The sequence below is a fragment of the Vidua macroura genome, chromosome 4 (assembly GCF_024509145.1).
Source record: "Vidua macroura isolate BioBank_ID:100142 chromosome 4, ASM2450914v1, whole genome shotgun sequence".
In the NCBI taxonomy this organism is placed as follows: Eukaryota; Metazoa; Chordata; class Aves; order Passeriformes; family Viduidae; genus Vidua; species Vidua macroura.
Window position 1 is genome coordinate 64404721 of NC_071574.1, and position 21774 is coordinate 64426494.

General features: G+C 36.1%; 1 protein-coding gene across 5 annotated transcripts in view; it reads right to left on the reverse strand.

The window, feature by feature from the left end:
• Nucleotides 1-1967: 1967 nt before the first annotated feature.
• The window catches only part of RGS12 (regulator of G protein signaling 12), a 78315-nt gene continuing 58508 nt past the window's right edge, over nucleotides 1968-21774 (reverse strand). Inside the window, exons 12-17 of one of the 5 annotated variants that reach the window (XM_053976334.1) lie at nucleotides 20679-20805; nucleotides 19643-19739; nucleotides 18085-18152; nucleotides 17415-17568; nucleotides 14241-14819; nucleotides 1968-2514 (exon numbers count right to left, since the gene is read on the reverse strand). In XM_053976334.1, the coding sequence (XP_053832309.1) occupies nucleotides 2153-2514; nucleotides 14241-14819; nucleotides 17415-17568; nucleotides 18085-18152; nucleotides 19643-19739; nucleotides 20679-20805 (1387 nt within the window). In that variant the 3' untranslated portion in view covers nucleotides 1968-2152. Of the gene's footprint in view, nucleotides 2515-14201; nucleotides 14820-17414; nucleotides 17569-18084; nucleotides 18178-19634; nucleotides 19740-20678; nucleotides 20806-21774 lie in introns of those variants that run through there. The other 4 variants (XM_053976332.1, XM_053976333.1, XM_053976331.1 and 1 more) reach the window with 4 other exon arrangements.

The following is a 21774-nucleotide window of genomic DNA, read 5'->3' on the forward strand; positions in this document are numbered from 1 at the left end:
TGTTCTTGCATCTTCCCTCAGCTGTCTCTTTTTCCAGATGAAGAATTCTGTATTGCTCATCCCCAGTCACTTGAGTGCCCTTGCACAATTTAAGATAAGCAACCTTGTTTCACCTAAAATATTGATCAGAGATTAATAATGACTGTAATGATTGCATTTCAAGTTTTGCAATGATTGAATTTCAAGTTTTTATCTGTCAGATGCTAGGATTTTATTTTCCAAGACACAAAACCAGTGCAAAGCATATCCCAGGTCAAAAAAACCTCTCTTAAGTTTGACTGCTGCATTTTTAGTTTTGATTAGAACAAAGCTATTAATTTTCCAGAAAATAAGAAAAAATTTTGGCCATTTATCCATTTATCTGTGCAAAAAAAAAATATCTGCCCAAGGGCAACTATTAGCAAAATACTAGTAAAAAAAAGAAGAAGAAGAATAAATAAACTCTTTTAAAAAACATAAATATTTAAGTTTTTTCATATCACTGGGCTATGTTCTGCCTGTGGTGTTTCCCAAATCTCTAGTATAATTACACCACCACGATTTTATCATGACTTAAAATTAGTTGAAAGCTTGAAAGTTTAAAAAAGGTGCAGGTATTTTCACAGCATATACCTTCATTTGGGCACACACTGAGTTGAGTCTAATGCCAACAAGGATTTTTCTTCAATATCAGAAGCAAATCACTTACCAGTAGAAAAAAAAATAAAGTATTAACGCTAATGGGTGTTGTATCCTTTAATCTCACTGGAGTATTTGATGAAACACTTAAACATTAAGCTTTAGGAATCTTAATTTATTATTACAAAATCATACATACCTTCTTTCTCACCTTACACGTTTGAGTTTAAGAAACTGAGTGACAGCATCCAGTACTCTCAACTATTGAGAAAATTCATGATTCATGGTATGCTTTAGGAGCAGAGAAAGAGGAACTAATCAATATTTACCTTGATGCTTTAAATCTACTGCCTGTGTGGATCTGCAGTCCAGGAGATATGCAGCATGACTTTTTAATTCTCACAATAATTTCAAACCAGTGAACCCCCAGCAGTCTCTCTATATCCACTCAATAAGATGAGCAGATTTCCAACACTCTCAATTCTTCGTGTACCCTTTTGCATGTCCAGGCTTATAATCTCTCCTGAAGAAATGGTAATGGAGAAAAAGGAGCAGGTGGCAAAAACAACATGTTCAGCAGTTTTAAATATCTTTTCCTTCTCAGAACTCCACCTAAGGCTAGAAAATTAACTGAAACTAAAATGAACAGGAATGAGAGGCAACAAACCCTTATCAAAAGAACAATAAACAAATTGCCTTTGCCCAAAGTTGAAAGGCACTGAGAGCAGGGGTGAGGAGGGACCCAATGACCACCACACCACTGAGTAATTCAATATATATCTCTGGTATGGAAACACCACCAGTGTTGGCTACAAAAGCAGCTACTATTCCCAGCACAGGAAATTCATAATTTTTTTTTTTTTTTGGTTGTTGTTGGGTGGGTTTTGTTGTTTTTTTTTATTGTTGTTGTTTTGTTTTGTTTGTGTTTCGTTTTTTTCTTGTTGTTGTTTTGCTTCTTGATGTTTGTATAACAATGATCTTATTGCATATATACAGGCCATGCATTAGACAAGACTGAATTCCACTTGGACCTCTTCCCAAATGTTACGAGACAGACAGGATGATATTAAGAAAATATTCCTAATCTTTTTTACAGCAGTAACTGATTTTACTTACACTTGAAAAATCTACTAAAACACAGGGAATCCTGAAGACAAGGAAATACCATTAGAAGATCAAACTGAAATTATCTTAAATAAAACAGGGGAATTTAAAGTTTGTCTTTAATAAAGACAAGAAGGGTAGGGGTCAAAATAATAATTTTAATTGCACTGTTCAATGGAATCATCCTAGGGAAAATAATACAGAAATGGAAAAAAAACCAAAACCAAATAGTTCCATACTTTCATTGGAATATTATTTTTTTATTCTAGGGCTTCCAACTCATATCAGAATTGATGGTCTCTAGCCAGCTCTTTGAAGACAAGTGGATATTGAAAACCACTTACATCTTGCAGAAACATGTCTCTAATACATATCACCATTGCTGCTGATGCCAAGCAAAATACTAGAAAACTTAATTAGAAGCAGAGATTTAAACAAAAGTAGCTTTATACTGATTCTCAGTGGCCTTATTCTTCTCACTCTTGACAGCTATCAGAGATGGAAGGTCTGATGTCCTGTAAACTCCAGTCCTCATCCTCCCTTGGCAAGATCTCAGTTCAGAGATGTAGCCTTCAAAGCTGAGATTCCCTTCAGAATCGTCACAGGAGCGTGGGCCAGACTCCTCCAGCTTGACCCCATCCACATCGATTATCCTGTTCACAGGGAGCTCCATTCTGGGGTTCCCTCTCACATCAGGAGGATTAAACCTTCTGCTGGCCTTTGCTTTGAGAGAGGTCTGCTCATAGCAGTTTCCTGAAGTCCCTTGTGAATCATTTTTCTTTCTGTTTGCACCTAACAGAAGAATTAAAAACAAACAAACAAACAAAACCATAAAACAAGAGAATTATCTATCTTCTGGTTTTAGCAGTTTTTAATATTGCAACCTTCTCTGAGGCCCCAAAGGTAGTCAGCTGGGATATTCATCCACCAAAGAGACTTACTGATGTACCATGTAGGAAACTAAACACTGGATCTCAAAGATATAGTGAAATACTAATATGTATCTGCATTAATGTAGCATTTTTCAGAGTTTTTGAAAAGACTCCATTAAAAATAACTAGTTAGTATAATTTTGTACACCTCTAGAACAAAAAATTCTCACAGCATCAAAGGTGAAGGAGAATAGACCTTCCACTGGGGCAGAATGGGAGATGTTCCTTCAGTTGAACTGGTCTTCAAGACCCTGCTGAGATAGTATTTTTACTTGGCTAGGGCTTAATTCTCTAGCAGAATAGTAAGGGATTATTTGAAGTTGCAGTTCACTGTCCTGAACTGCAACAGAGCAATTATGGACCACAGTTTACAGGACAAGAATAAAAGAAACAACTTCACAGAATCACAGGACAGTTCAGGTTGGAAGGAAGCCAGTGGGGCATCTGGTCCCACCTGCCTGCTGCAGCAGGGTCATCCCAGAGCACATGGCACAGGATTGTGTCCAGATGGTTCTGGAATATTTCCAGAGAGGGAGACCCCACACCCTCTCTGTGCAGTCTGTTCCTGTGCTCAGACCAGTAAAGAAATTCTTCCTCATATTCAGGAGGAACTTCCTGTGCATCAGTTTCTGTCCATTTCCTCATGTTCTACAGCTCAGCACCATTGAGCAGAGCCTGACTCCATCCTCTGTCACCCACCCTGCAGATATTTATAAACATTGCTGAGGTCTCCTCTCAGTTGTTTCTTCTTGAGGCTGAACAGGCTCAACTCCCTGATTTGTTCCTCTTAAGAGAGATTTTCCAGACCTTTCACCAACTTGGTAGTTCTTTGCTGGACCTGTTTTAGGAGTTCCTTGTCCTGAGGAGCCCAGAACTGGACACAGCACCCCAGGTGTGTCCCACCAGGGCTGAGCAGAGAGGCAGGATCTCCTCCCTTGACCTGCTGGCACTGCTCCTCCTCACACAGCCCAGGACCCCATTGGCCTTCTTAGCCACAAGCTAAGCTGGCCCACGGACAGCTTGTGTCCACCAGGACCCCCAGGTCCTTCTCTGCAGAGCTGCCTTCCAGCAGGTCAGCCCCCAGCCTGGGCTGCTCCATGGGGTTGTTCCTCCCCAGGTGCAGGACCCTGCATTTGCCCTTGCTGAATTTCAGAAGGCTCCTCTCTGCCCATCTCTCCAGCCTGTTGAGGTCCTTCTGAAGGGCTGCAAAACCCTCTGAGGTCTGAGGGCTTTAAACGCTCAAGAAACACCTGAGTTACATCTAAAATCACAGTTGCCAGGATCCAGGCCTATTCTCTAGACTACACACACAAAGTCATGACTATCCCAAGACAGCTGTTGTTCAAACCCTTGAGCTCCCAAAAGCCAGTTTTGTGTTAGGTGTGACCCTGCAAAGTACAAGGAGCTTCTCAAAGCAAATTACAGAAGCTGATTTGCCTGTGTCAAAAGCAGCAAGAAGGGAAGGATGAAGGAGTTGATTTCAGGATTCCCATCACAGTTAACAACATGGTTTCTGTAGCTGAGGTTCCCCCTACCATGATATAAAGAGGGGCAACATTTTCAGAGACAGAGAACTGCTTTTATTAGATCAAACTGAGAGCCAAGAAAAACAAAGAGAAACTTTCAAGGGACAAAAGGAGACCTGACATTTCATATTTAATTCCCTTTTTCCATATATCTTCTTATCCATCTTCTGAAGGATACCATCTTACCTGAATTTTGTGCCATAATACATGCAAGTGCCTGATCAGCATGTTTAGCCACACAAATCCCATGAGACTGGTGTGGTTAAATCCCATAGCTGTCTTTCAAATATTTTATTTGTGTTTATTCCATGAAGTGATTGGTACAGTTTTATGCAAGGAAAAGAAATTTCCATGTATAATCACTGCAATCAAGAACTTTTTGATATGGAGAATGGAGGAAATGCAAATGAAAAAGACAAAAAAAGCACTTTCACACAGTTTCAATCAAATCACTCCAGGGTCTTCTTGAGGCTTAAAGCTTTCTATTTAAGAAAAATAAGTAGTAAGTAAATAAGTAGTGCAATGCTTAGTGTTTTAGCTACAGTGAAGCCCCACATGAATAATGTGAGTATTTCACATCAGTAATGCTTGCTGTTTTTTTCAGAGGAATTAGATCAAACTCCAAACAAATCAGCTGAGCAGAGAGAAGCAGAAAGCTCCCAGCCCTGCTAGCCCAGCATGACTTCAGCCTACTAAATTGCAGCTAACATTTAATTTATATTACACTTCGTGTTTAAATCTCCCTACTGACACTGAACATTGGCTTAATTTTAAATGCTGCTTGCATGGCTGTGCTGCAAAATGCTATTCTTCTGTTCTGGAACATTTATCTTAACATGAGTGTACTGAATTGTTCTCTTGATTTCTTTAATCTACTATTCTACGCCCTTTGAGGAAGACCTGTGACTCTCCTTTCAAGTTGCTTTGAAAGATCTACAAATTGCTGAAATGCCTACTAATGACAAATTACCACAAATACATGGCATTGACAGAGCATGAGTCATCCAGCTGTCCTAGCACTGAGAATACCTCCTCCTATGAAATGTCATGTAAAGGAACATCTTTGATTGGGGTGGAAGGTCTCATATCTGTTGACTTGGACTAGGTTGAAACACTTTCCACAGTCAAAAGACACAGCCTTCATTAACAGGGCACAAGAGATGAAAGAGCTGGAAACTCCTGCCAAGGAACACTATGGAAGGTGCAAGTATTGCTGTATTTATTTGGATGCTAAGCCCTTCTACAGTTAAATATAAGAAATGCCATTAAATCTTGGAGTTGCACAAAGCAACTGGGTGTGCAAGTTGTCCAGTAGGAACACAGCAAAAATAAGGTCAATGTTTGCTCTCAGGCTTCACAAGATATAAGCTCATCTGAACAAGAACACATCTGCATTATAAACATATTTTTCTATTAATGTCCTTTTTAGGAGCAATCTCTCTGTAGCATCAAATAAATTACTACTACGGGCAGGGCAGTAATAGAGAACATCTTGTCTAAAATACCAGTTCAAAGAATATGGAATTAATAAGGGATGATACTGTGAAGATGATTTCACTTTTCCCATCAGGGTAGAAAATATCTTAGCTCATCTTCACCAAAGAGGAAGATGATTTCAAGAGTAGTACTATACAGAAAAAATATTTCAATGTATTTTTTTTTCTCATTTTTTTAAGAAAAAGCTTTTATGGAGCAAGGCTATTTATCACAAATAGTAGCCATGATTCGCCAAACCAGCATCTGTATAAATGTATCTCACAAATTTTTAAGTAGACTCAAGATTTGCATGTACTTCGTGGAGCTTTATAATGAGGCTTCAATGAAGTTTGTAACATTCTTACACTAGTCTCCTTTTCATGTTTTCTTTTTGAGTAACAAATACCTAAAGACACTTAGCTGTGCAGGGCACCATCTAAGGTGCAGAGGGCTTTTACAGGTAAAATTTCTCTTCATATATTCATGACTGAAGTGACGAATACCTCCATGGAGAGCTCTGCAGATGCTTTGCCATGTATGAAGCATGTCAGGAATGTTATTACATTTTCCCAAATCTAACCTCTCAGATGTCCTACCTAACTGCAGTAAAGAAAGGAAGACACTGCTTATGGCAGCAGTCACACAGGTGAATTTCCAGCCTGGAATACCACATTCAACCCTATTGGTAATCTCCTCCCTTGCTAAGCATTCTACACAGCTCTCAGGGAATTTTCTTGTATATCTGATCCCATTCATATGTTCCAGCTGGTTTAAAGATGGGAAGATGCAGGTCATCTTTTGTCCTTAAACCAGAGATCTGCTGTGTTACAGACTCATATCCAAATGACTGCTTAGAAGGCTTAACTGCACCCATCTGCATTTTTCCAAAGGTGACTACAGTCAGGCACTGTTTTGGCTGATCTCCTGATTTCTGTTACCAGTATTTCTCTTTTTGTGATATTTGGATTTTGTGTATTATTCTCAAGCACTTTAAATTTAGTATTATCATTTTGGAGAACTATCTTTATAGAGAAAGACAAAGGGAAATCTTCTGTATTAAATAATCCTCAAACTTTAAGATCTAAGCAAAAGATCATAAGACATTGTCTTCCAGGTAGTTTAGGAATAAGGGAGCAATTGACCAAATTCCACACAGAGACAAGGTCACAAAAAACCTGGAAATTTCAGGAGCAGCATTAACAGCCAAATGAGGATGATAAGATCATATAACCCTAAGTCTAATGCAGATGCTTGGGTATTTAAAAGCCTGGTCACAACACCTTGCAATTATATTGTTTCTATACCATAATAAATTCAGTTATTTTCAATGTCCTAAATTTCAGTTATGATTTTTAATAAAATCTCTTTCATGTAAATTGAGTGTTTCACTTATCATTCTACCTTTGCTAAAATCCTACTGTTCTTGTCAAAATCATTAACTATTTAGATGGCTCTAAGTTCTACTGAAAGATAACAAGAATATCCTGCTGATTTTCATACCATTGATCCCAGGCATTTGACTTCTAATGTCAGAGAGGATCTGATCTCAGTTAAAGGGAACAAGTTCCAGATTAATTATTTTGTACTGACTTACAGCAGATAAAAATCTGTTTGAAGTATTTCATAAAACTTAGAATATAACTCTTGTGAAAAGAACCCTGAAATTTCAGGGGCAATTCCTGGAACTGGTGATTTACAGACATGTACCAGCCCCAAATGTAATCAGACTCCAAGCAGCAAGGCTCTGGGGTGTGCTGTAATGTGGGAGTCTGGGCAGCCACTGTTCCAGTCTTTGACTCCATGGAGCCTGTCCCAAGGTGGTACCACACTGCCTGAGAGAGCATTTTCTTACATGAGACTGAAAAAAGGAGCCCTTTGATGGTCACTTCTATAGTGGGTGTTCATTTCAGGGTCCTGGAAACACATCAATATAAGCAACTTCTCCTTAACATGGACATAATCTGGCAGTTTCAATCTCGGAAAGACACTTATGCCTTCCTGTCCTAAACTGTTAGGAAATGCTACTTCTGCATATTAGCCCTCCCACAGACGGATTCTTTTAAGTGATGGATGAATGACTTCCACACTGGCTGACAGATGTACTGTTACTACTGCAAGAATTTATTTTTTAAGTTTGCAAAGTGATTTATACTTCTGAAGGGAAAAGGATACTTTACATTGAAGTTTTAGAATACCAGAAGTTAAATTTTCTTTGGCAGTTTCCTTCTTTTTATCTCTTAATTGATACAGTACCAAGGAGAAAGCAGATTTAATAAAAGATTCCTACCTACAGTTTATGCTAAATCTTTTCAAAGGAAATTTGACTTTATATGCTGAATTTCACTTACATGATGAAACAGCAACTGCAGCACATGCTCAGTGCCTTGAAATCTGACTCAGTAAAATGAAGGCATCGAGCCAGGAAATGGGTTATGCTACAAAGCAGCAATATTCTATTTACTTTTTTCCTGGGAATTTTGGGAATACATTTTCAGCATTAAGTTTAGAAATGGGCAGATGGAAATCCTTTCATTGCACTCATCTCCAAAGCATTGACAAGTAGAACAAAGCACCAAACATTATTCAGAAAGACAAATTTGGAATATCGCATGGAAGAGGGAGCTCACCAGCAGCAGAGATGCAAAAGAGGGAACACTGCAACCTGTGTTTGCTCAGGGCAGGGACCCTTCATGTACACAGCTACAACAGCAGCTGAAGGGAACTGCACACAACATCATTTCAAAGCCAGGAGCACTCCACAAATAACTTAAGTGAAAAGTTCTGAATTTTGATCCAGGCAGACATGTGTCCAAAAACACTGTCCAATTTGCTCAAACTTTCTGTTTCTCCACTGCTAAAACTGAAACAATTTTTGACTACTTTCCAAGCAGTAGACATGATAAAATAACTCTGCAGCAGCCTACATATATTCAGCCTTCAGTGTGATCTTCCAGCATTTATTGTTAACCTTCATTTTGGTTTTCCATCAGCTGTTGGTAACAGCAGGTTTAATTGCTGTAGAGAGTCCTATGCTGAGAGATAGTGGATTGAATTACTTGAATCCATTTTAATTTAATCTGCAGTTCATTAGGTTATTTTTCAATAATGAGAGTCTAAAATGTGGTTTCACTGGGCTACCAGTTACATTTCACCAATAATTCAGCAAAGTTCATTTCATCATCCAAATGCTGCCATGGGTTTGCATAGATCTGGGTTTAGCCCATGTGCATTTGGTTCAAAGGGCAGCTGTCATTTTTCTAACATTTCATCCAGTCAGTGATAAAATTTGCAATTCTTTCTAAAATGTTTATCTTGTTGCTTGATCAAAATAAGTTTACATTTCAAATAATCATTCCCCAAGGTATTCCTTGCTTCCCATTTGTCTACTCTAAACTCTCCTCCTCTGGTTGTTGATCACAGTCATGTACTACATGTAATTCTCCCATTTGAATATGCTCTGATTAAAAGAGGATGAACATATCCCAGCCTTTGTATTTCTGGATTCTCATGGGTACTTATTTATATTGATCCAGAACCCAATTATCTTCTATAAACTTACACATAACCAGTAAATGATGTAAGGTAGTGCAAGAAAACAGCCTTTGTTAAAAAGAATTATTTACATTACTCTTACATCTTTTATGTCATAATCACCTCCTCTTGAATTTTTATTTGTGTTTTCATTCATGTGGTTATCTTGATTTACACAGGGAACACCACTGGACTGTCTCTAAAATAAGCCACATGAATGAAGAGATTATATAAAATATTAGTTATGCAAAATATTGTATCATTCATTACAAAAAACAAAGGTTTATTTTCAAATTTTGAAGATAGACATGTGATTGCTCTTAATCTCCTTAACTAGCACAAACTTTTTTCCACTTGGAATTCATTACCATTAGAACTGAAAAATTTAGTAGCCAAAAAAGTGAAAGTCACAGAAATACTGATCTCTATTCTAATTATCTGATCTCTATTCTTCAGCTGCAGGGTACTGCATCCTCTCTGTGAATAATAATCAGAATAATAAAAATGTGAATAATAAGATCAGTTGGGGATTTTTTTTTTATTATTTTTTGTTTTTGGCTTTGGGAACAACAGCCAGTCCCAGACTACCCTGCATTTTATTTCTGCATAATTTATCTTTCACAACAAAAACATCCTAGCGCTGGTACTAATGATTTCATTTTTGAAAGATTTCTTTCCAACAAGAAAGGAAACAATATTTTGAGCAATTAATTTGAGGGTGCAATTGTATAACTATTTCAGAAACAAAGTGGTTTCTTAAAAAAAAAAGCTATATAACTTTAGACTGTCTAAATTAATTCTTTAACTTCTATAGACATTCTTCTGAAGCATAATTAGAGAGTTCACTGTGCTTTTATTTTCCGTAGCTGGCTCTTTATCTTAACCAATGACAACATATATTTACTAAAAAGGTAGTTTTGAATAAACTTTTCAACTGCATTGCTGGATCCAATCTATACATCTTAAAAAAAGATCTTCATACTTGGTAGACAATTCCACTGACTGTAACTCTACTGTCATTTTGAGAATAATTCTCATCCTAGCTCAAAAAAAAAAAAAAAGCCCCCAAAACAACAGGGAATTTTTTAAGAGAAGGAAGAACAATTTGTTGGACTCAAATCTACAGTTTGTGCACTTCAGTCTGGATTGCTGCAAATTGTCCTGCTTCAGGTTGAAATGGTATTCCATGAAAAAGTCCAGCTGGTATCATGACAAAATGCCCACCTACTTTGTAGTAGAGGCAAAAACCATCATGAACAACTCAGACCAGTGGAATATTGCTGAATAAACAATCCAGTGCAAGGCCTGTGGCTTAATACTCACAGCTCTTGAGGACACTAAAGGTTTGGGAGGCTGCCTTTCCCCATGGGTAACACATATGCCCAACCTCTTGGAAAAAAACTGGACAACATTCAAAGTACCCAGCCTATACTAGGCAATTTAAAAAAGAAAAATGAAACAAAAGGAAAAAAGCCACGGAGATTAAATCAGCATTTTAACACTTTCAAAAATGAATGCATCACTTCAAGCCAATCACACCACACAATAATTATTTCTTCCACAGATGGGACCACCATTATATGCAGAGACATGAAAGAATGTCTTCAGATTCCAGAAACCTCTGATTTTTAAAGTGGGAAATTTGCCAGAACTAGCAGGCTTATTCAAAATAAAGACATTTTCTCTTGATGAGTAACACAACTAGAATCAGTAATGATTTTTGGTTTGCTAACTGATTTGCTATTTACTTCATAGCTAAGTATTAATATAGTATAAAAACATTTCACTTATTTCAGAAAGTTAAGAACTGAGTTTCAAAGTGTGTTCTCAAAAGCTCAGAGTGATGCAAACCTTATTTTGCTGCCTTCCATTGTTCATAATTTGCTTTCTAGATCATGAGGTGAAAAAAACTTCAAGTGTTACCCATTAGAGGGATGGACATTGGCCTGGCTTTGCTACATCAGCAAATTGCCCCCTGCAGAACATGAGGGAGCCCTTCATCCCTCCCAGTCCCTTTCCCAGCATTTATAAGCCCAAAATGTGCAGGGTAAGCACACATGTCATTTGTCTTTAGGCCAATTTGGAACCAAGACTAGAGACCTCTTCAAATTATGGAGTCATTATTTGTCTTTATATCCCAACATTTTAATTAAATAAACCTATCAGAAATGCAATTTCCATTGATGGGGGTTATGAATGAAGAACCATTAAAGCACTTAAAAAAGCAACCATTATTAATGATTTAGTCCTTTGAGATTTCAATTCTTGACTGGAGAGAGTTTCCAGAAGTCTTTATTGTAATTATGTACATCATCAAACAGCCTTTCCATGCAAACTCGAATCACGAAAATAGAAAAGTTTTGATTCATCCCACATTTTTTCCATAAAATCACTGTTCTTTTTTAGAATACAGTTCCCATTAAATAGTAGTGTGTTGTGAGAGGAGGGTAGAATACAGCTAATATATGCAATAAAATTGTAGCAAAATAGGAAGGTGTTTTATATTTTTTAAATTTTTGTTATTCCTAAAAAAAAAAATCTGGTTTGTCAGAAAGCTAAAAGAAATTTAGATTTTTAATTTTGCAAAATTAGTTTGATTTCTTACTCTCATGGGTGACTATGACAGAATAATAAGGCACAATCACCACTGAAAGTATAGAACACTAGTTGAAATACATGCTAATTAAAATCCATTTTAAAAAAATTAAATTAAATATGGAAGGTGTTAGCTATTTGTTGTGGAAAAGTCTTAATTTTAGAAGGGGAACTTTCAGTCTTACGAGACTTTCAACTGCTTTATTTTCTCTCATGGTGGCCCACAAATATGTGAGAACACAGTGACTTTTGGAAAAACTGGATTTTCATTCCCCAGAACACAATGAGACCTAGTTAACAGCACAACACGCCTCTCTGCAGAATTATTCTTTTTTAATTAGGCTTCACAGCGCTGTTATGTAGGACCCATCTCAAAGAGTGAAAAGAGTAGTGTGGTCTCCAGCACCCAACCAACCCCTCATTTCTTATCCAAGTCTACCAAATAAAGAGGTGGTTACTTTGGTTACTCCACATCAAATGAGCTGAGATCTCCAGCTCGCTTCTTAAAGACCAGGGAAGAGTTGCTTTAGTTTAAAATAAGAAGGAAAGTAATGAATATAAAGTTTAGCCCAAGAACCCAAAGACAGAAGAAATTCTCCTTTCAGGAGTTCCTGTTAGGACTAATTTCAAAGAAATCTCCTGTCTTATTTGCCTTCTGGAGCACATGCCAATGCTATGGATTTCACATGTGACCCATCAGCATCTCAAGACAGCATTTGGCCTTTGATGTCTAAATTATTGATAAATCTAATGTTTGTCAGCTTTGTCTCATGGTAATTGCTAGTTCATATCTATTTATCTGTTTGTCATAAGAAGGTAATTTCAATCAGAATTCTTAATCCAGGACTGAAAGAATTTTTAAAATAACGAATAAAATGAAAGCTTAAAACCAGTTTGCGTAACTAGAGCTAGAATTTATTACTCCTGAGAGAACAAGAATACAAAATACATGTGAAAACTACACAAAGATTTCTACAAAGTAAAAAGTAGAAAGTGGGAAAAGGGAAAGCTACAGCTCAGTGGTTACACAGAAACTTATGGCATGCATTAAAATATTGTAAATTCATGAAGTTTTTTTTAAGTGCAAATGGTTTTTTTAACAGTTCTCACTGAAAAATATGCAAATTGATACCTATGTTGTACACTTGACATATTATCAGAAAGACACCAACACAAATCTATGCATATATACATCAATATGTCTGAAGTACATTTTGTGGTTCTGTTATTCATAGGCACTGGTTACAAGTCCGTCTAATACTCAGTTTCAGAAATTAAGTGGTAGCGCTAATAGAACATTTCTCAGATACTACTAATAAAGGAATTGGCTTTTAAAATGCCAAGAGGATGAAATCATTTGCATTGCCATTTATAAGCATCCAACAACCAAAGAAGTATTTACAAATCATCAACCATACAGATAAAGAACAGTATCAAATACTCTGTGTAAAAAGATAAATAATTAAAATGTATATTCCCACATCACAAAGAAATGTGATCATACAAATATGGCACCATATGTTTGTGAAACATCAAAAATAAATGTAGCACATAGATACCTCTTCTTATATTTTACATTAAAATGCACAGTACAATGACTGTAAATGTCAATGTCACGACACCCATTGTCTTCAAATTCCTATTTCTGGTAATAGCAATTATTATTAGAGTCCATGTTTATAAAGAAATTCCATACTTCAGCCTTGGGCTAATATTGCTCTGTGATATTGCTAGACCATGAAACTTACATCCTAAAAAAGTTACATATTTTCTTTAAAATTATCTATTAGAAAGCTACTTGATATGTGAAATTCTGGGAGAAAGTGTGATAGATGCAATCTATTTTTCTGTGTAACAAAGTATGGGTTAAAAAAAATAACATTTTTACTTTTGTCACAAATACCAAATTTATTAGTGAAATATATCCTAAGTTGAGGCTTATCCATTAAAAATTTTTATCGAAAACAATACTGCAATTTTCAACACATAATTAGGGGCTTTGTTAAAGTACTTAAACTTCTAAACCCTAATCATGTATCTCATTATGAGAAATGGATCAGAAAATCTGGAACACAACAGTGCTGTGGAGCTCAAAATGCTGATATCCTGTTTTGTACTCTGAGGGTGAATGAGATAATTATAGCACGTGGATGTATTTCAAAGGTTTGTCTGCATGTGGCCATTTATGGTTACATGCCAAATCCAAACAAAAAGTACATTGTTAAAGGCAACCAGAAGTATTACAGTTAGAACAGACTAAGGCAATTAAAATCTTTTTTCCTTCTTTTTTTGGTTTAAAAAAAAAATAAGGTGCAGAGAGAATTTTCTTTGCTGTTTCGATGGGTGCCAAATACTGATTAACAGTGCCAAGGAAAAGTAGTTTTACACAAAAGGAAAGACTATTAAAATCTAGAAATACCTGAATTGGATCTTTGATATCCAGATTTTTCCTGATTACCTGCAAAAGGAGTTGGGGGTGGATAGTTGGCTTCCGTGAGTTTACTGATGTCTGACAGTGGCGTTGATGGTGGCGGTGGTAGCAAAGTGCTGTTGGGACTACTAATATCTCCTTCAGCCACAAGAGTCAAGTCTGCCACATTCTCATCATCTACCATCTGAATGCCTTCAGCCTGCAACTCTCTCGACTGCCTTTTCCACACCGCAGCATTGTTCTCCTGTGCATGCGGAATTGGAGACAACGGAGGACTAAAAGGAACACTGAAAGTCTTCTGGCTGTGGAGTGCTGCCAAAGCAGACTTATGTTTGTTTTCTGAGTAACCCATTTTCTTTACTGAATTTTCATTAAAGTTTTGCACGGACTCCTGTTTTCCACTGGGTGATGTACATCCATCACTGCCATCACTTTTTGAAACTCGCTTGCTGAGGCCTTTAGGACCTGTGGGTGTAGATGAGGATGGTTCTGGTCCAGTGGGTGGTAAACGAAGAAAGTCAGGAAGAACAAGGTCTTCTTTCCTTAGCAGTCCACGTTGGTCATCTGCTCTGTTACTTTGTGCTTTGGATATGAGTTCAAAAAATTCTATTGGGGAAAAACCCAAAATTGACAAGTTTTTGTCAGAAAGTGCAATGCTATTAAAATGTACATTTTCAGCACATTTATTTTCCATGAAGATCTTCAATTCTTTCAATGCTGCCTTGAAATAAGATCCCATGTTAATTAGGAACTTTTTCAATTGCAGCAATGTTCACTAGCATCACTATAATTAAGACCATCAGCATTGCTATTGTAAGAGTTTTGCAGTTTAGAACAGCTGCATTCACTGAGCCTTGAACACGTCTTCTATTTTACGCAGTTAATAAATCTGTACACACATGCAGGATTTTTTAATTCTTTATACAAAACAAGGCTCTAGTCTTACAGACAATGGGTGCACGTTTTTATATTCTGGATGAGTTTTACCCATCTGAACTCAAAAATAGCATGCCATTTGAACATTCAAAGATTCAGAATGTTGCAAACTTCCTCATTATATTGACTTTCTCTCAGAGTAATTCTATTTTATCACAGTTTCATTTCAATTCATGGTGTAGTTTTAAACCAGGGTGTTATCATCACAGGGTATGATCAGATGATGATTTAAGTAACCCCATTTTACTTGGAGCTGCAATGAATCAGTAGTTTACAGGTAGTCAGTAACGATCCAAGAAGCCATTACCAAAAGCGATGGGGCAGCTTTCTAAAGAGGCTTTAACACAATTAGAAGTGATTTTCTGATCATGTCCCTAATGATAGCCAATGGTTTAATATGTTTATATAAATAATACTCATAGTAGATCAACACTGTTCTAAAAAGTTTCAAAACTTGGCAACAAGAAACTTATCAATTGTAAGCCAAGAATTATACCACTCCTCAAAAAAGAAGCATTGCAACAATAAACAAACTCTTTGGTACAAAACATAGACATATAAAAATATGTAATTCTTAATATAGGGTCTCTGCATATCCTAATTTTTCAAGAAGAAAGCACTTTAACTACAGAATATTAAAAGATGCTTAAAAAGGCCATGTCCAACAGATTAAATAAAATCAACAGTTCCAACCCAGCTTATAAATACTGTTTGAAGCAAAAGCCATTAAGGAACAAAGCAACAGAACATTAGTATCAGTTTTAACTTAGCGTAATATGAAGTCGTACACTTGCACTTGTATGACCTTATTCCTAAATCCTCTACTCATACTTGGCAGGCTTTGCAATGTATTCATAAAAATGACTTTTTAACATGCTTTTTCAAATGCTGTAAAATTTGAACGTAGCCAAGATGGAAGCTTCAAAATGCTTCTTATTGCCAAAGTTTTGCAAAATGGCAGTAGGCATATTAAAACATGCAACATTTCTAAGATGTGTCATACAAAAATGTTTCTGAAATTTCAAAGTTCATAGAACAGTTGTTTGTTTTTGCATTAAAAAACAGTCTACAACATTTGGTATGCATTTTCCAAACTCTGACAAATATCACAAAACTCAAAATAAAATGTGAAAGCCTCGAATTCTGAAGTTTTCAAATTATGTTAATGTTTTACTCAGTCCTAGGAAAAAAAATGAAAGTATTAAAATGTGGAAAACAAGTTAACAAAAAAGTAAGCAACAGAAAATAATTTTAAATGCGCTATTATTTTGTAATAACATTTATATGAAAAAACATATTTTGCAGTAGGAGTTTTAGCCATAGCATTTTTTTCAGTTCTAGTCAGTGGACATTTATTCACAGATGAACATTCAAAGGTAAACATTCATTTGCTGTATAAATGTGCATAACCAGGTTTTGGATATGCATACAGGGTAACTTCAGCAGTAAATTTTAATCTGTGGGTCAAATATGTCCTTTGAGGTTTTTTTTTTCTACATGAGAAAATAGGGAGGAGCGTGTAGGGTTGACAGACAGGTAATCACTTCAGTTCATGTCCTAGGGCACAGGATGTTATGCCAAAATTTCTAGTGCTACATCATTTTTATTTCTCTTTTGCCCATAGACATCTTTCTATAAGAAAGCAAATTCCCTCGTGAGATTTTTTCCGATGATATCACCAGAACTATTAAGATGTAAAAAAGGGAAAAATAGGACTCAGGAAATGCAAGATTACCAATAACCTCTTTGCTTTTTTCCACTTCTGAACACCTTTTGCTGAATGTAAGTTTTTCTGTTGCCCGTCACGTCTCCTCCACAGTCAGACTGCCCTGCCCTGGCTGTTACAGAGTTCAGCAGAAAACTTACTTAGAAAAATTCTTACCTGAGTACATTTGGGTCTACACTACTGTGCAGTGCCTGTCAAACACTTATATAGAGGTGAACAGAAAGCCAAGCTTCTACACAGCTTACAGAGTATCAAATGGGATGTTCAACTGCAGTGGAGTAACTAATTCCCTTTTATTTTACAGGAATTAGGTACCCCTCACTTTTGAAAATCCCACTGGACACCTACATCAGCATTTAGGTATTCTGAAAATTTTACCTTCAACTTATGAAAACTTGACAATTCAAACACACCAAACAAAAATATAATGGTCATGACTATGATTTTCACAACACAGTATTAAACACGTGGTACCTACACAGACACAAAATTTTTCTAAGACTACTTATGTTAATATGTAAGCTATAAAGTTCACATACCCTCTGCTTCATCCAAATTTATTTTCTGACTTTTTTTTTTCCCAATCTTTGCAATAGAGTCTTCTCTCTTTGACAGCCGGACTTCCCTAGCATTTTTTCCATTTTCGCCTTTCATTTTGATAGAATTAGACTTTCCTAGAGTTCTTCCCTCTCCCTGCATTAGAAGGAAAGTTAAGGTACTACTTACATTCAGGCTCTATCATTGTATATATAATATGGCCTAAAGGAATGAGGAAAGTTATTTTGGAAACACATTTCTCTAACACCACAACAAATGCTTTAGTTTAGTCTTGATTATGGCAAAGAACATTTGCCATAGCAGTTTCCAAAAATGTAGAAATAAATATAATATTGTTTACTCTGAAAAATTCACATGACAGAAATGGCCTTTGAACTACAGAGTAGTTCAATTATTTTCAAACATAGATAAGCCAATGAGACACGAAACAACAAACACAGTGAAAGAGTTAACTGATTCATCATGAAGACAAAGTTCTTCACAAATAAATGCTGTTGACAGTGGAAAACTATCAGACAGATAACAGCTATATTCAATCTAGTTACATAATTTGGCCGATTCAAAATCATGGGTGAATGCAGCCTTTGATACAGAATTCTAGAAGGAAACAGAAGATGATCTAATGGAGAAAAATCGTTGCAGAAGACTTACAGTAGATCCTTGACTTCTTGAAGAAGATACAGTTGCAGTCTGTTTTACTAATACGCCTCTTTGTTTCTCTGTAAACATTGAACATAAATATACCTTCTGTAACTACTGATTTATAATTCCCCAGAGAAGCAAGATTTAAGGGACAATGATGGACACAACAGATTTTTACTTTAAAATTGCTTTAATATATACTCAGAAAGCAAAGAGTGAGCAGAGTTGATAACCCTGATACTTTTCAGTAAAAACCTACCAGAATCTCCCTCCCATCTTCAGATTTTCCTCGCACTGGCATTATTTTTACAGTTAAAAGATGCTGAAATTTCACTTACGTACTAAATTTTCAGTTGCTTTAGATCAAATAATTGTAAAATCTGGTAATTCAGTTTGCAATTCTCAACATTAAAATTTAAAAAAGAAAATCAGCAGAAAAGACCATTGAAAGGCCATGTTGAATCTTTTCCATCCTGTTTCATGCATCAATTATTTTGTAGATGCTGCTGTATCCTCCTTGCCATCTTCTAAGTAACCAGAGGCCTCCATCAAATTAAATCTGACTACAGCGAATTTAGTAACACAGAATCATAGCCCTCTTTCACTGGTACATTGCCACAGAACCAACCCACTGCCAGAATGATCCTCTATGATTTAGGCTTTTACAGATGCCGGCAGCACACTGGATTTAGGCTTTACTTGTAATCCTTAAACTAATTATCTGTGAAAGTATTTAGAATCAAAACGTTTTTCAAAATAACAACTGGTTCTGTTGGTTAGGAAAATGACAAATCTGATTCTCCTCAATAAATACCTCCATCTTTATAATCCCAGTTCTTCCTCAAAGAGGATCTCTGCTCTAAGTCTATTTAATTTAACCATATCTAATTAGGTTTTTGAAAATAAGTGCTCAGTATCTCTAAAAAGGTCTCCTAATGAAACCAAACCTTTACTCATAAGGCTGCTAACATTAATCTAGAGTGTTAATTGTGCCAAGAGATTATCAACTGTTTAGCTGATAAATTTTTATTTTTCCAATTATGTTGCCTGGGGCCATGAGTTTTTATCCTTTTCAGTGTTATTTTCAGAAATCATCACTTAAAACTGGAGAAGTAGGCTTTGGTACTTTCTCACGCTTAAAAAGGATATTATGATAGCAGCATATACAGCTGCTGTACAAACTGCATCTGTTTTCCTTACACAGAATGTTCCTTATGAATAATTGCCAAATGCACAGAAGATATTTGGCACTTGATTCTCGTTATTATTACTGAGCACTACATTCCTAAGTTTGTGCGTGGATCTGTGGCTGAATGCAAAAAATTCAAATATTACTACTGCAAAATTTCTTACAGCAACAGTAAAAGTACTTGCTATCACAGATTAAATTAATCTTCAATCTTCAGAAGCTGCACTGCTTTCTAGTTAAAAAGAATATATGCCACATGTGATATATCTGTATTTAATCACATTTCCCTCACCTTCACAGCAACAGGAAAAACTAGCCATAACCAGGGTCTTTAAAACTGACTTGGAACCATAAACAAAAGCTTTTATACAAACTTACCTCTACCTTTTGATGGCTCTTTTTCATCCAGAACAACCCGTTGACCATCCAGATTAGATATAGGGACACCAAGATCAAGGGGTTCCTGCTCACCACTCTAAAGTCGGATCACAGTTTGTATGTAATAGAGAAAAAGCTGTTTTCAGAACAAATTTATGCAGTCTGACATTTTTGAAAGAAAAAAAGTAAAGCATTTTTATGCTTCAGAGTAGCTTCAATCTATCCTTCTACCATTCTAAAAATGTTTATCCCAGTGGTGTAAAACTACCTAGATTTCAATGAGTGTATTCCTATTCTGTGAGAAGAATGGTATTTGGGGAAAAAAGATACATGGAGGAAAAAAACCCTCCAATTTGTAAGTGTGCTCAAATACTCTAGCACCATTAGTGTGTATGTTCAGCAAGTCATATTTTTCAGAGGACACTTCAGATTATTTTTATTCTAAATTGATTGTATTTCATTAATTTTGTAATTTCATTAAATGAAGTTACCTCTATACCAATATGGTTTTCAGTTATCGTAAAAACTTGGACTGGTTCAGCTAAGACAGCACACATACTAGAAATACCACAAAATTAACTTTACATTCCTAGGTATTCCAGCACAATAGAAAAGAGAACATGGTAGCCAATAGTTCAGTAGCAGAAAAGTTGAAGCAGTCTGCTTTCACAAAATATTTCTGCAAGGGGATTTGTGGCAACTTTCATGATTCCCAGGACAATGGAACAAAAGCTTTAATCCAACCAACTTTCCCTGGCTAATAATGGGAGTTGAGCTCTGGAAGAAGCAACGTTCAGGCTTGCTTATTTTGGATGTTGAATTTATTCTGAAGAGAATATAAAACAGACGTAAACTAAATATTTGAGGTAACTACTACTAAGCCTAATGGTTATAATTACAATGCATTTTATCTCAAAATGTAGCTGTAGCTATTTAAATGCCTAATGCTCAGGAGAGGAATCATTCCAGGGACTATCATATGATCTTCTCCAGACAGAAAATATTGCTGGCTTGAATTACATCAAAGAATACTTACTAGTCTTGCCACAAGTTCATTAAGATTTAAACCATATTTTGCAACAACAGGCCTTAAGACCTCTGTTACTGGTTTGGTGGGTTTCGCCTTCAGACCAACTGACCGATTGATAGGAACAAGATCCAGCCTGAAACACAGCAATTGTAACATCAAGTGTGAAATATTCCAGTAAATAAGGTGAACAGAAATACGTAAAATCCAATCTACAACACAGTTGTACCAATTTACAGCTAGTAACCAGCTGGAACTGCAGTAGCATGAATGCATGCTAAACTGAAGCAACAAATAATGTATTATTTTATTTTTATTTCTTTATTATTATATTTATTATTACTTATATTTAACACAAATAAAAATTGTACTGTTTCACTTGGCAGAGCTGTGTGAAGGCCTGAGCCAGTCTATTTCAGACCAAGGAAAAGCATTTCACAGCACTTCCATATTTGCAGGGAGATTTCTCTGACCAGTTTGGTCCAGGAGTCCTTCCAAAGTGACTCCATGCCTGAACCATAGACTTGGATGCAAGAAAAATATTTCTTTTCAGTTCCACAAGACAGACTCACAACTTCTTCTGCAATTACATGGGATTTGGATTTGGACAAGTCTTTTAATTTTTAATCAGACTAACAAACACAGTGGAATTCCAGATGATGCTACTTCTTTAGGTTGGTGCCACCATATGATGAAATATTGGTATAAGAGAAACTTATATACCAAAGCTGAAAAAGTAATTAACTTAGAATTTACAGGCTAAAGACAGCTCTCTTCAGAGCCTATTTTACAATTTTGCATTATTAAAACAGCAAAATAATAACAAAACACAATTTTTTTTAAAAAAATTAAACCCAAACAACCTTCATTAGCATGTATTTCCCTGCACAGAGCTGTGCCTAGCTTTGGTTTGGTTTTGACTTTTTTTTAATGCTCTTCATCTGTGCCCTGAATACTCCATAAGCCTCATTTGACTGTAACAGTACTATAGTATGAAATCAAGGACAAGCTTATTACTAACAAAACAATCAGAAGAAATGTACATCATCATCAGATATTACTATCTGCAGTAACTTTTTTCAGTCACAATTAAATACAAAACTCA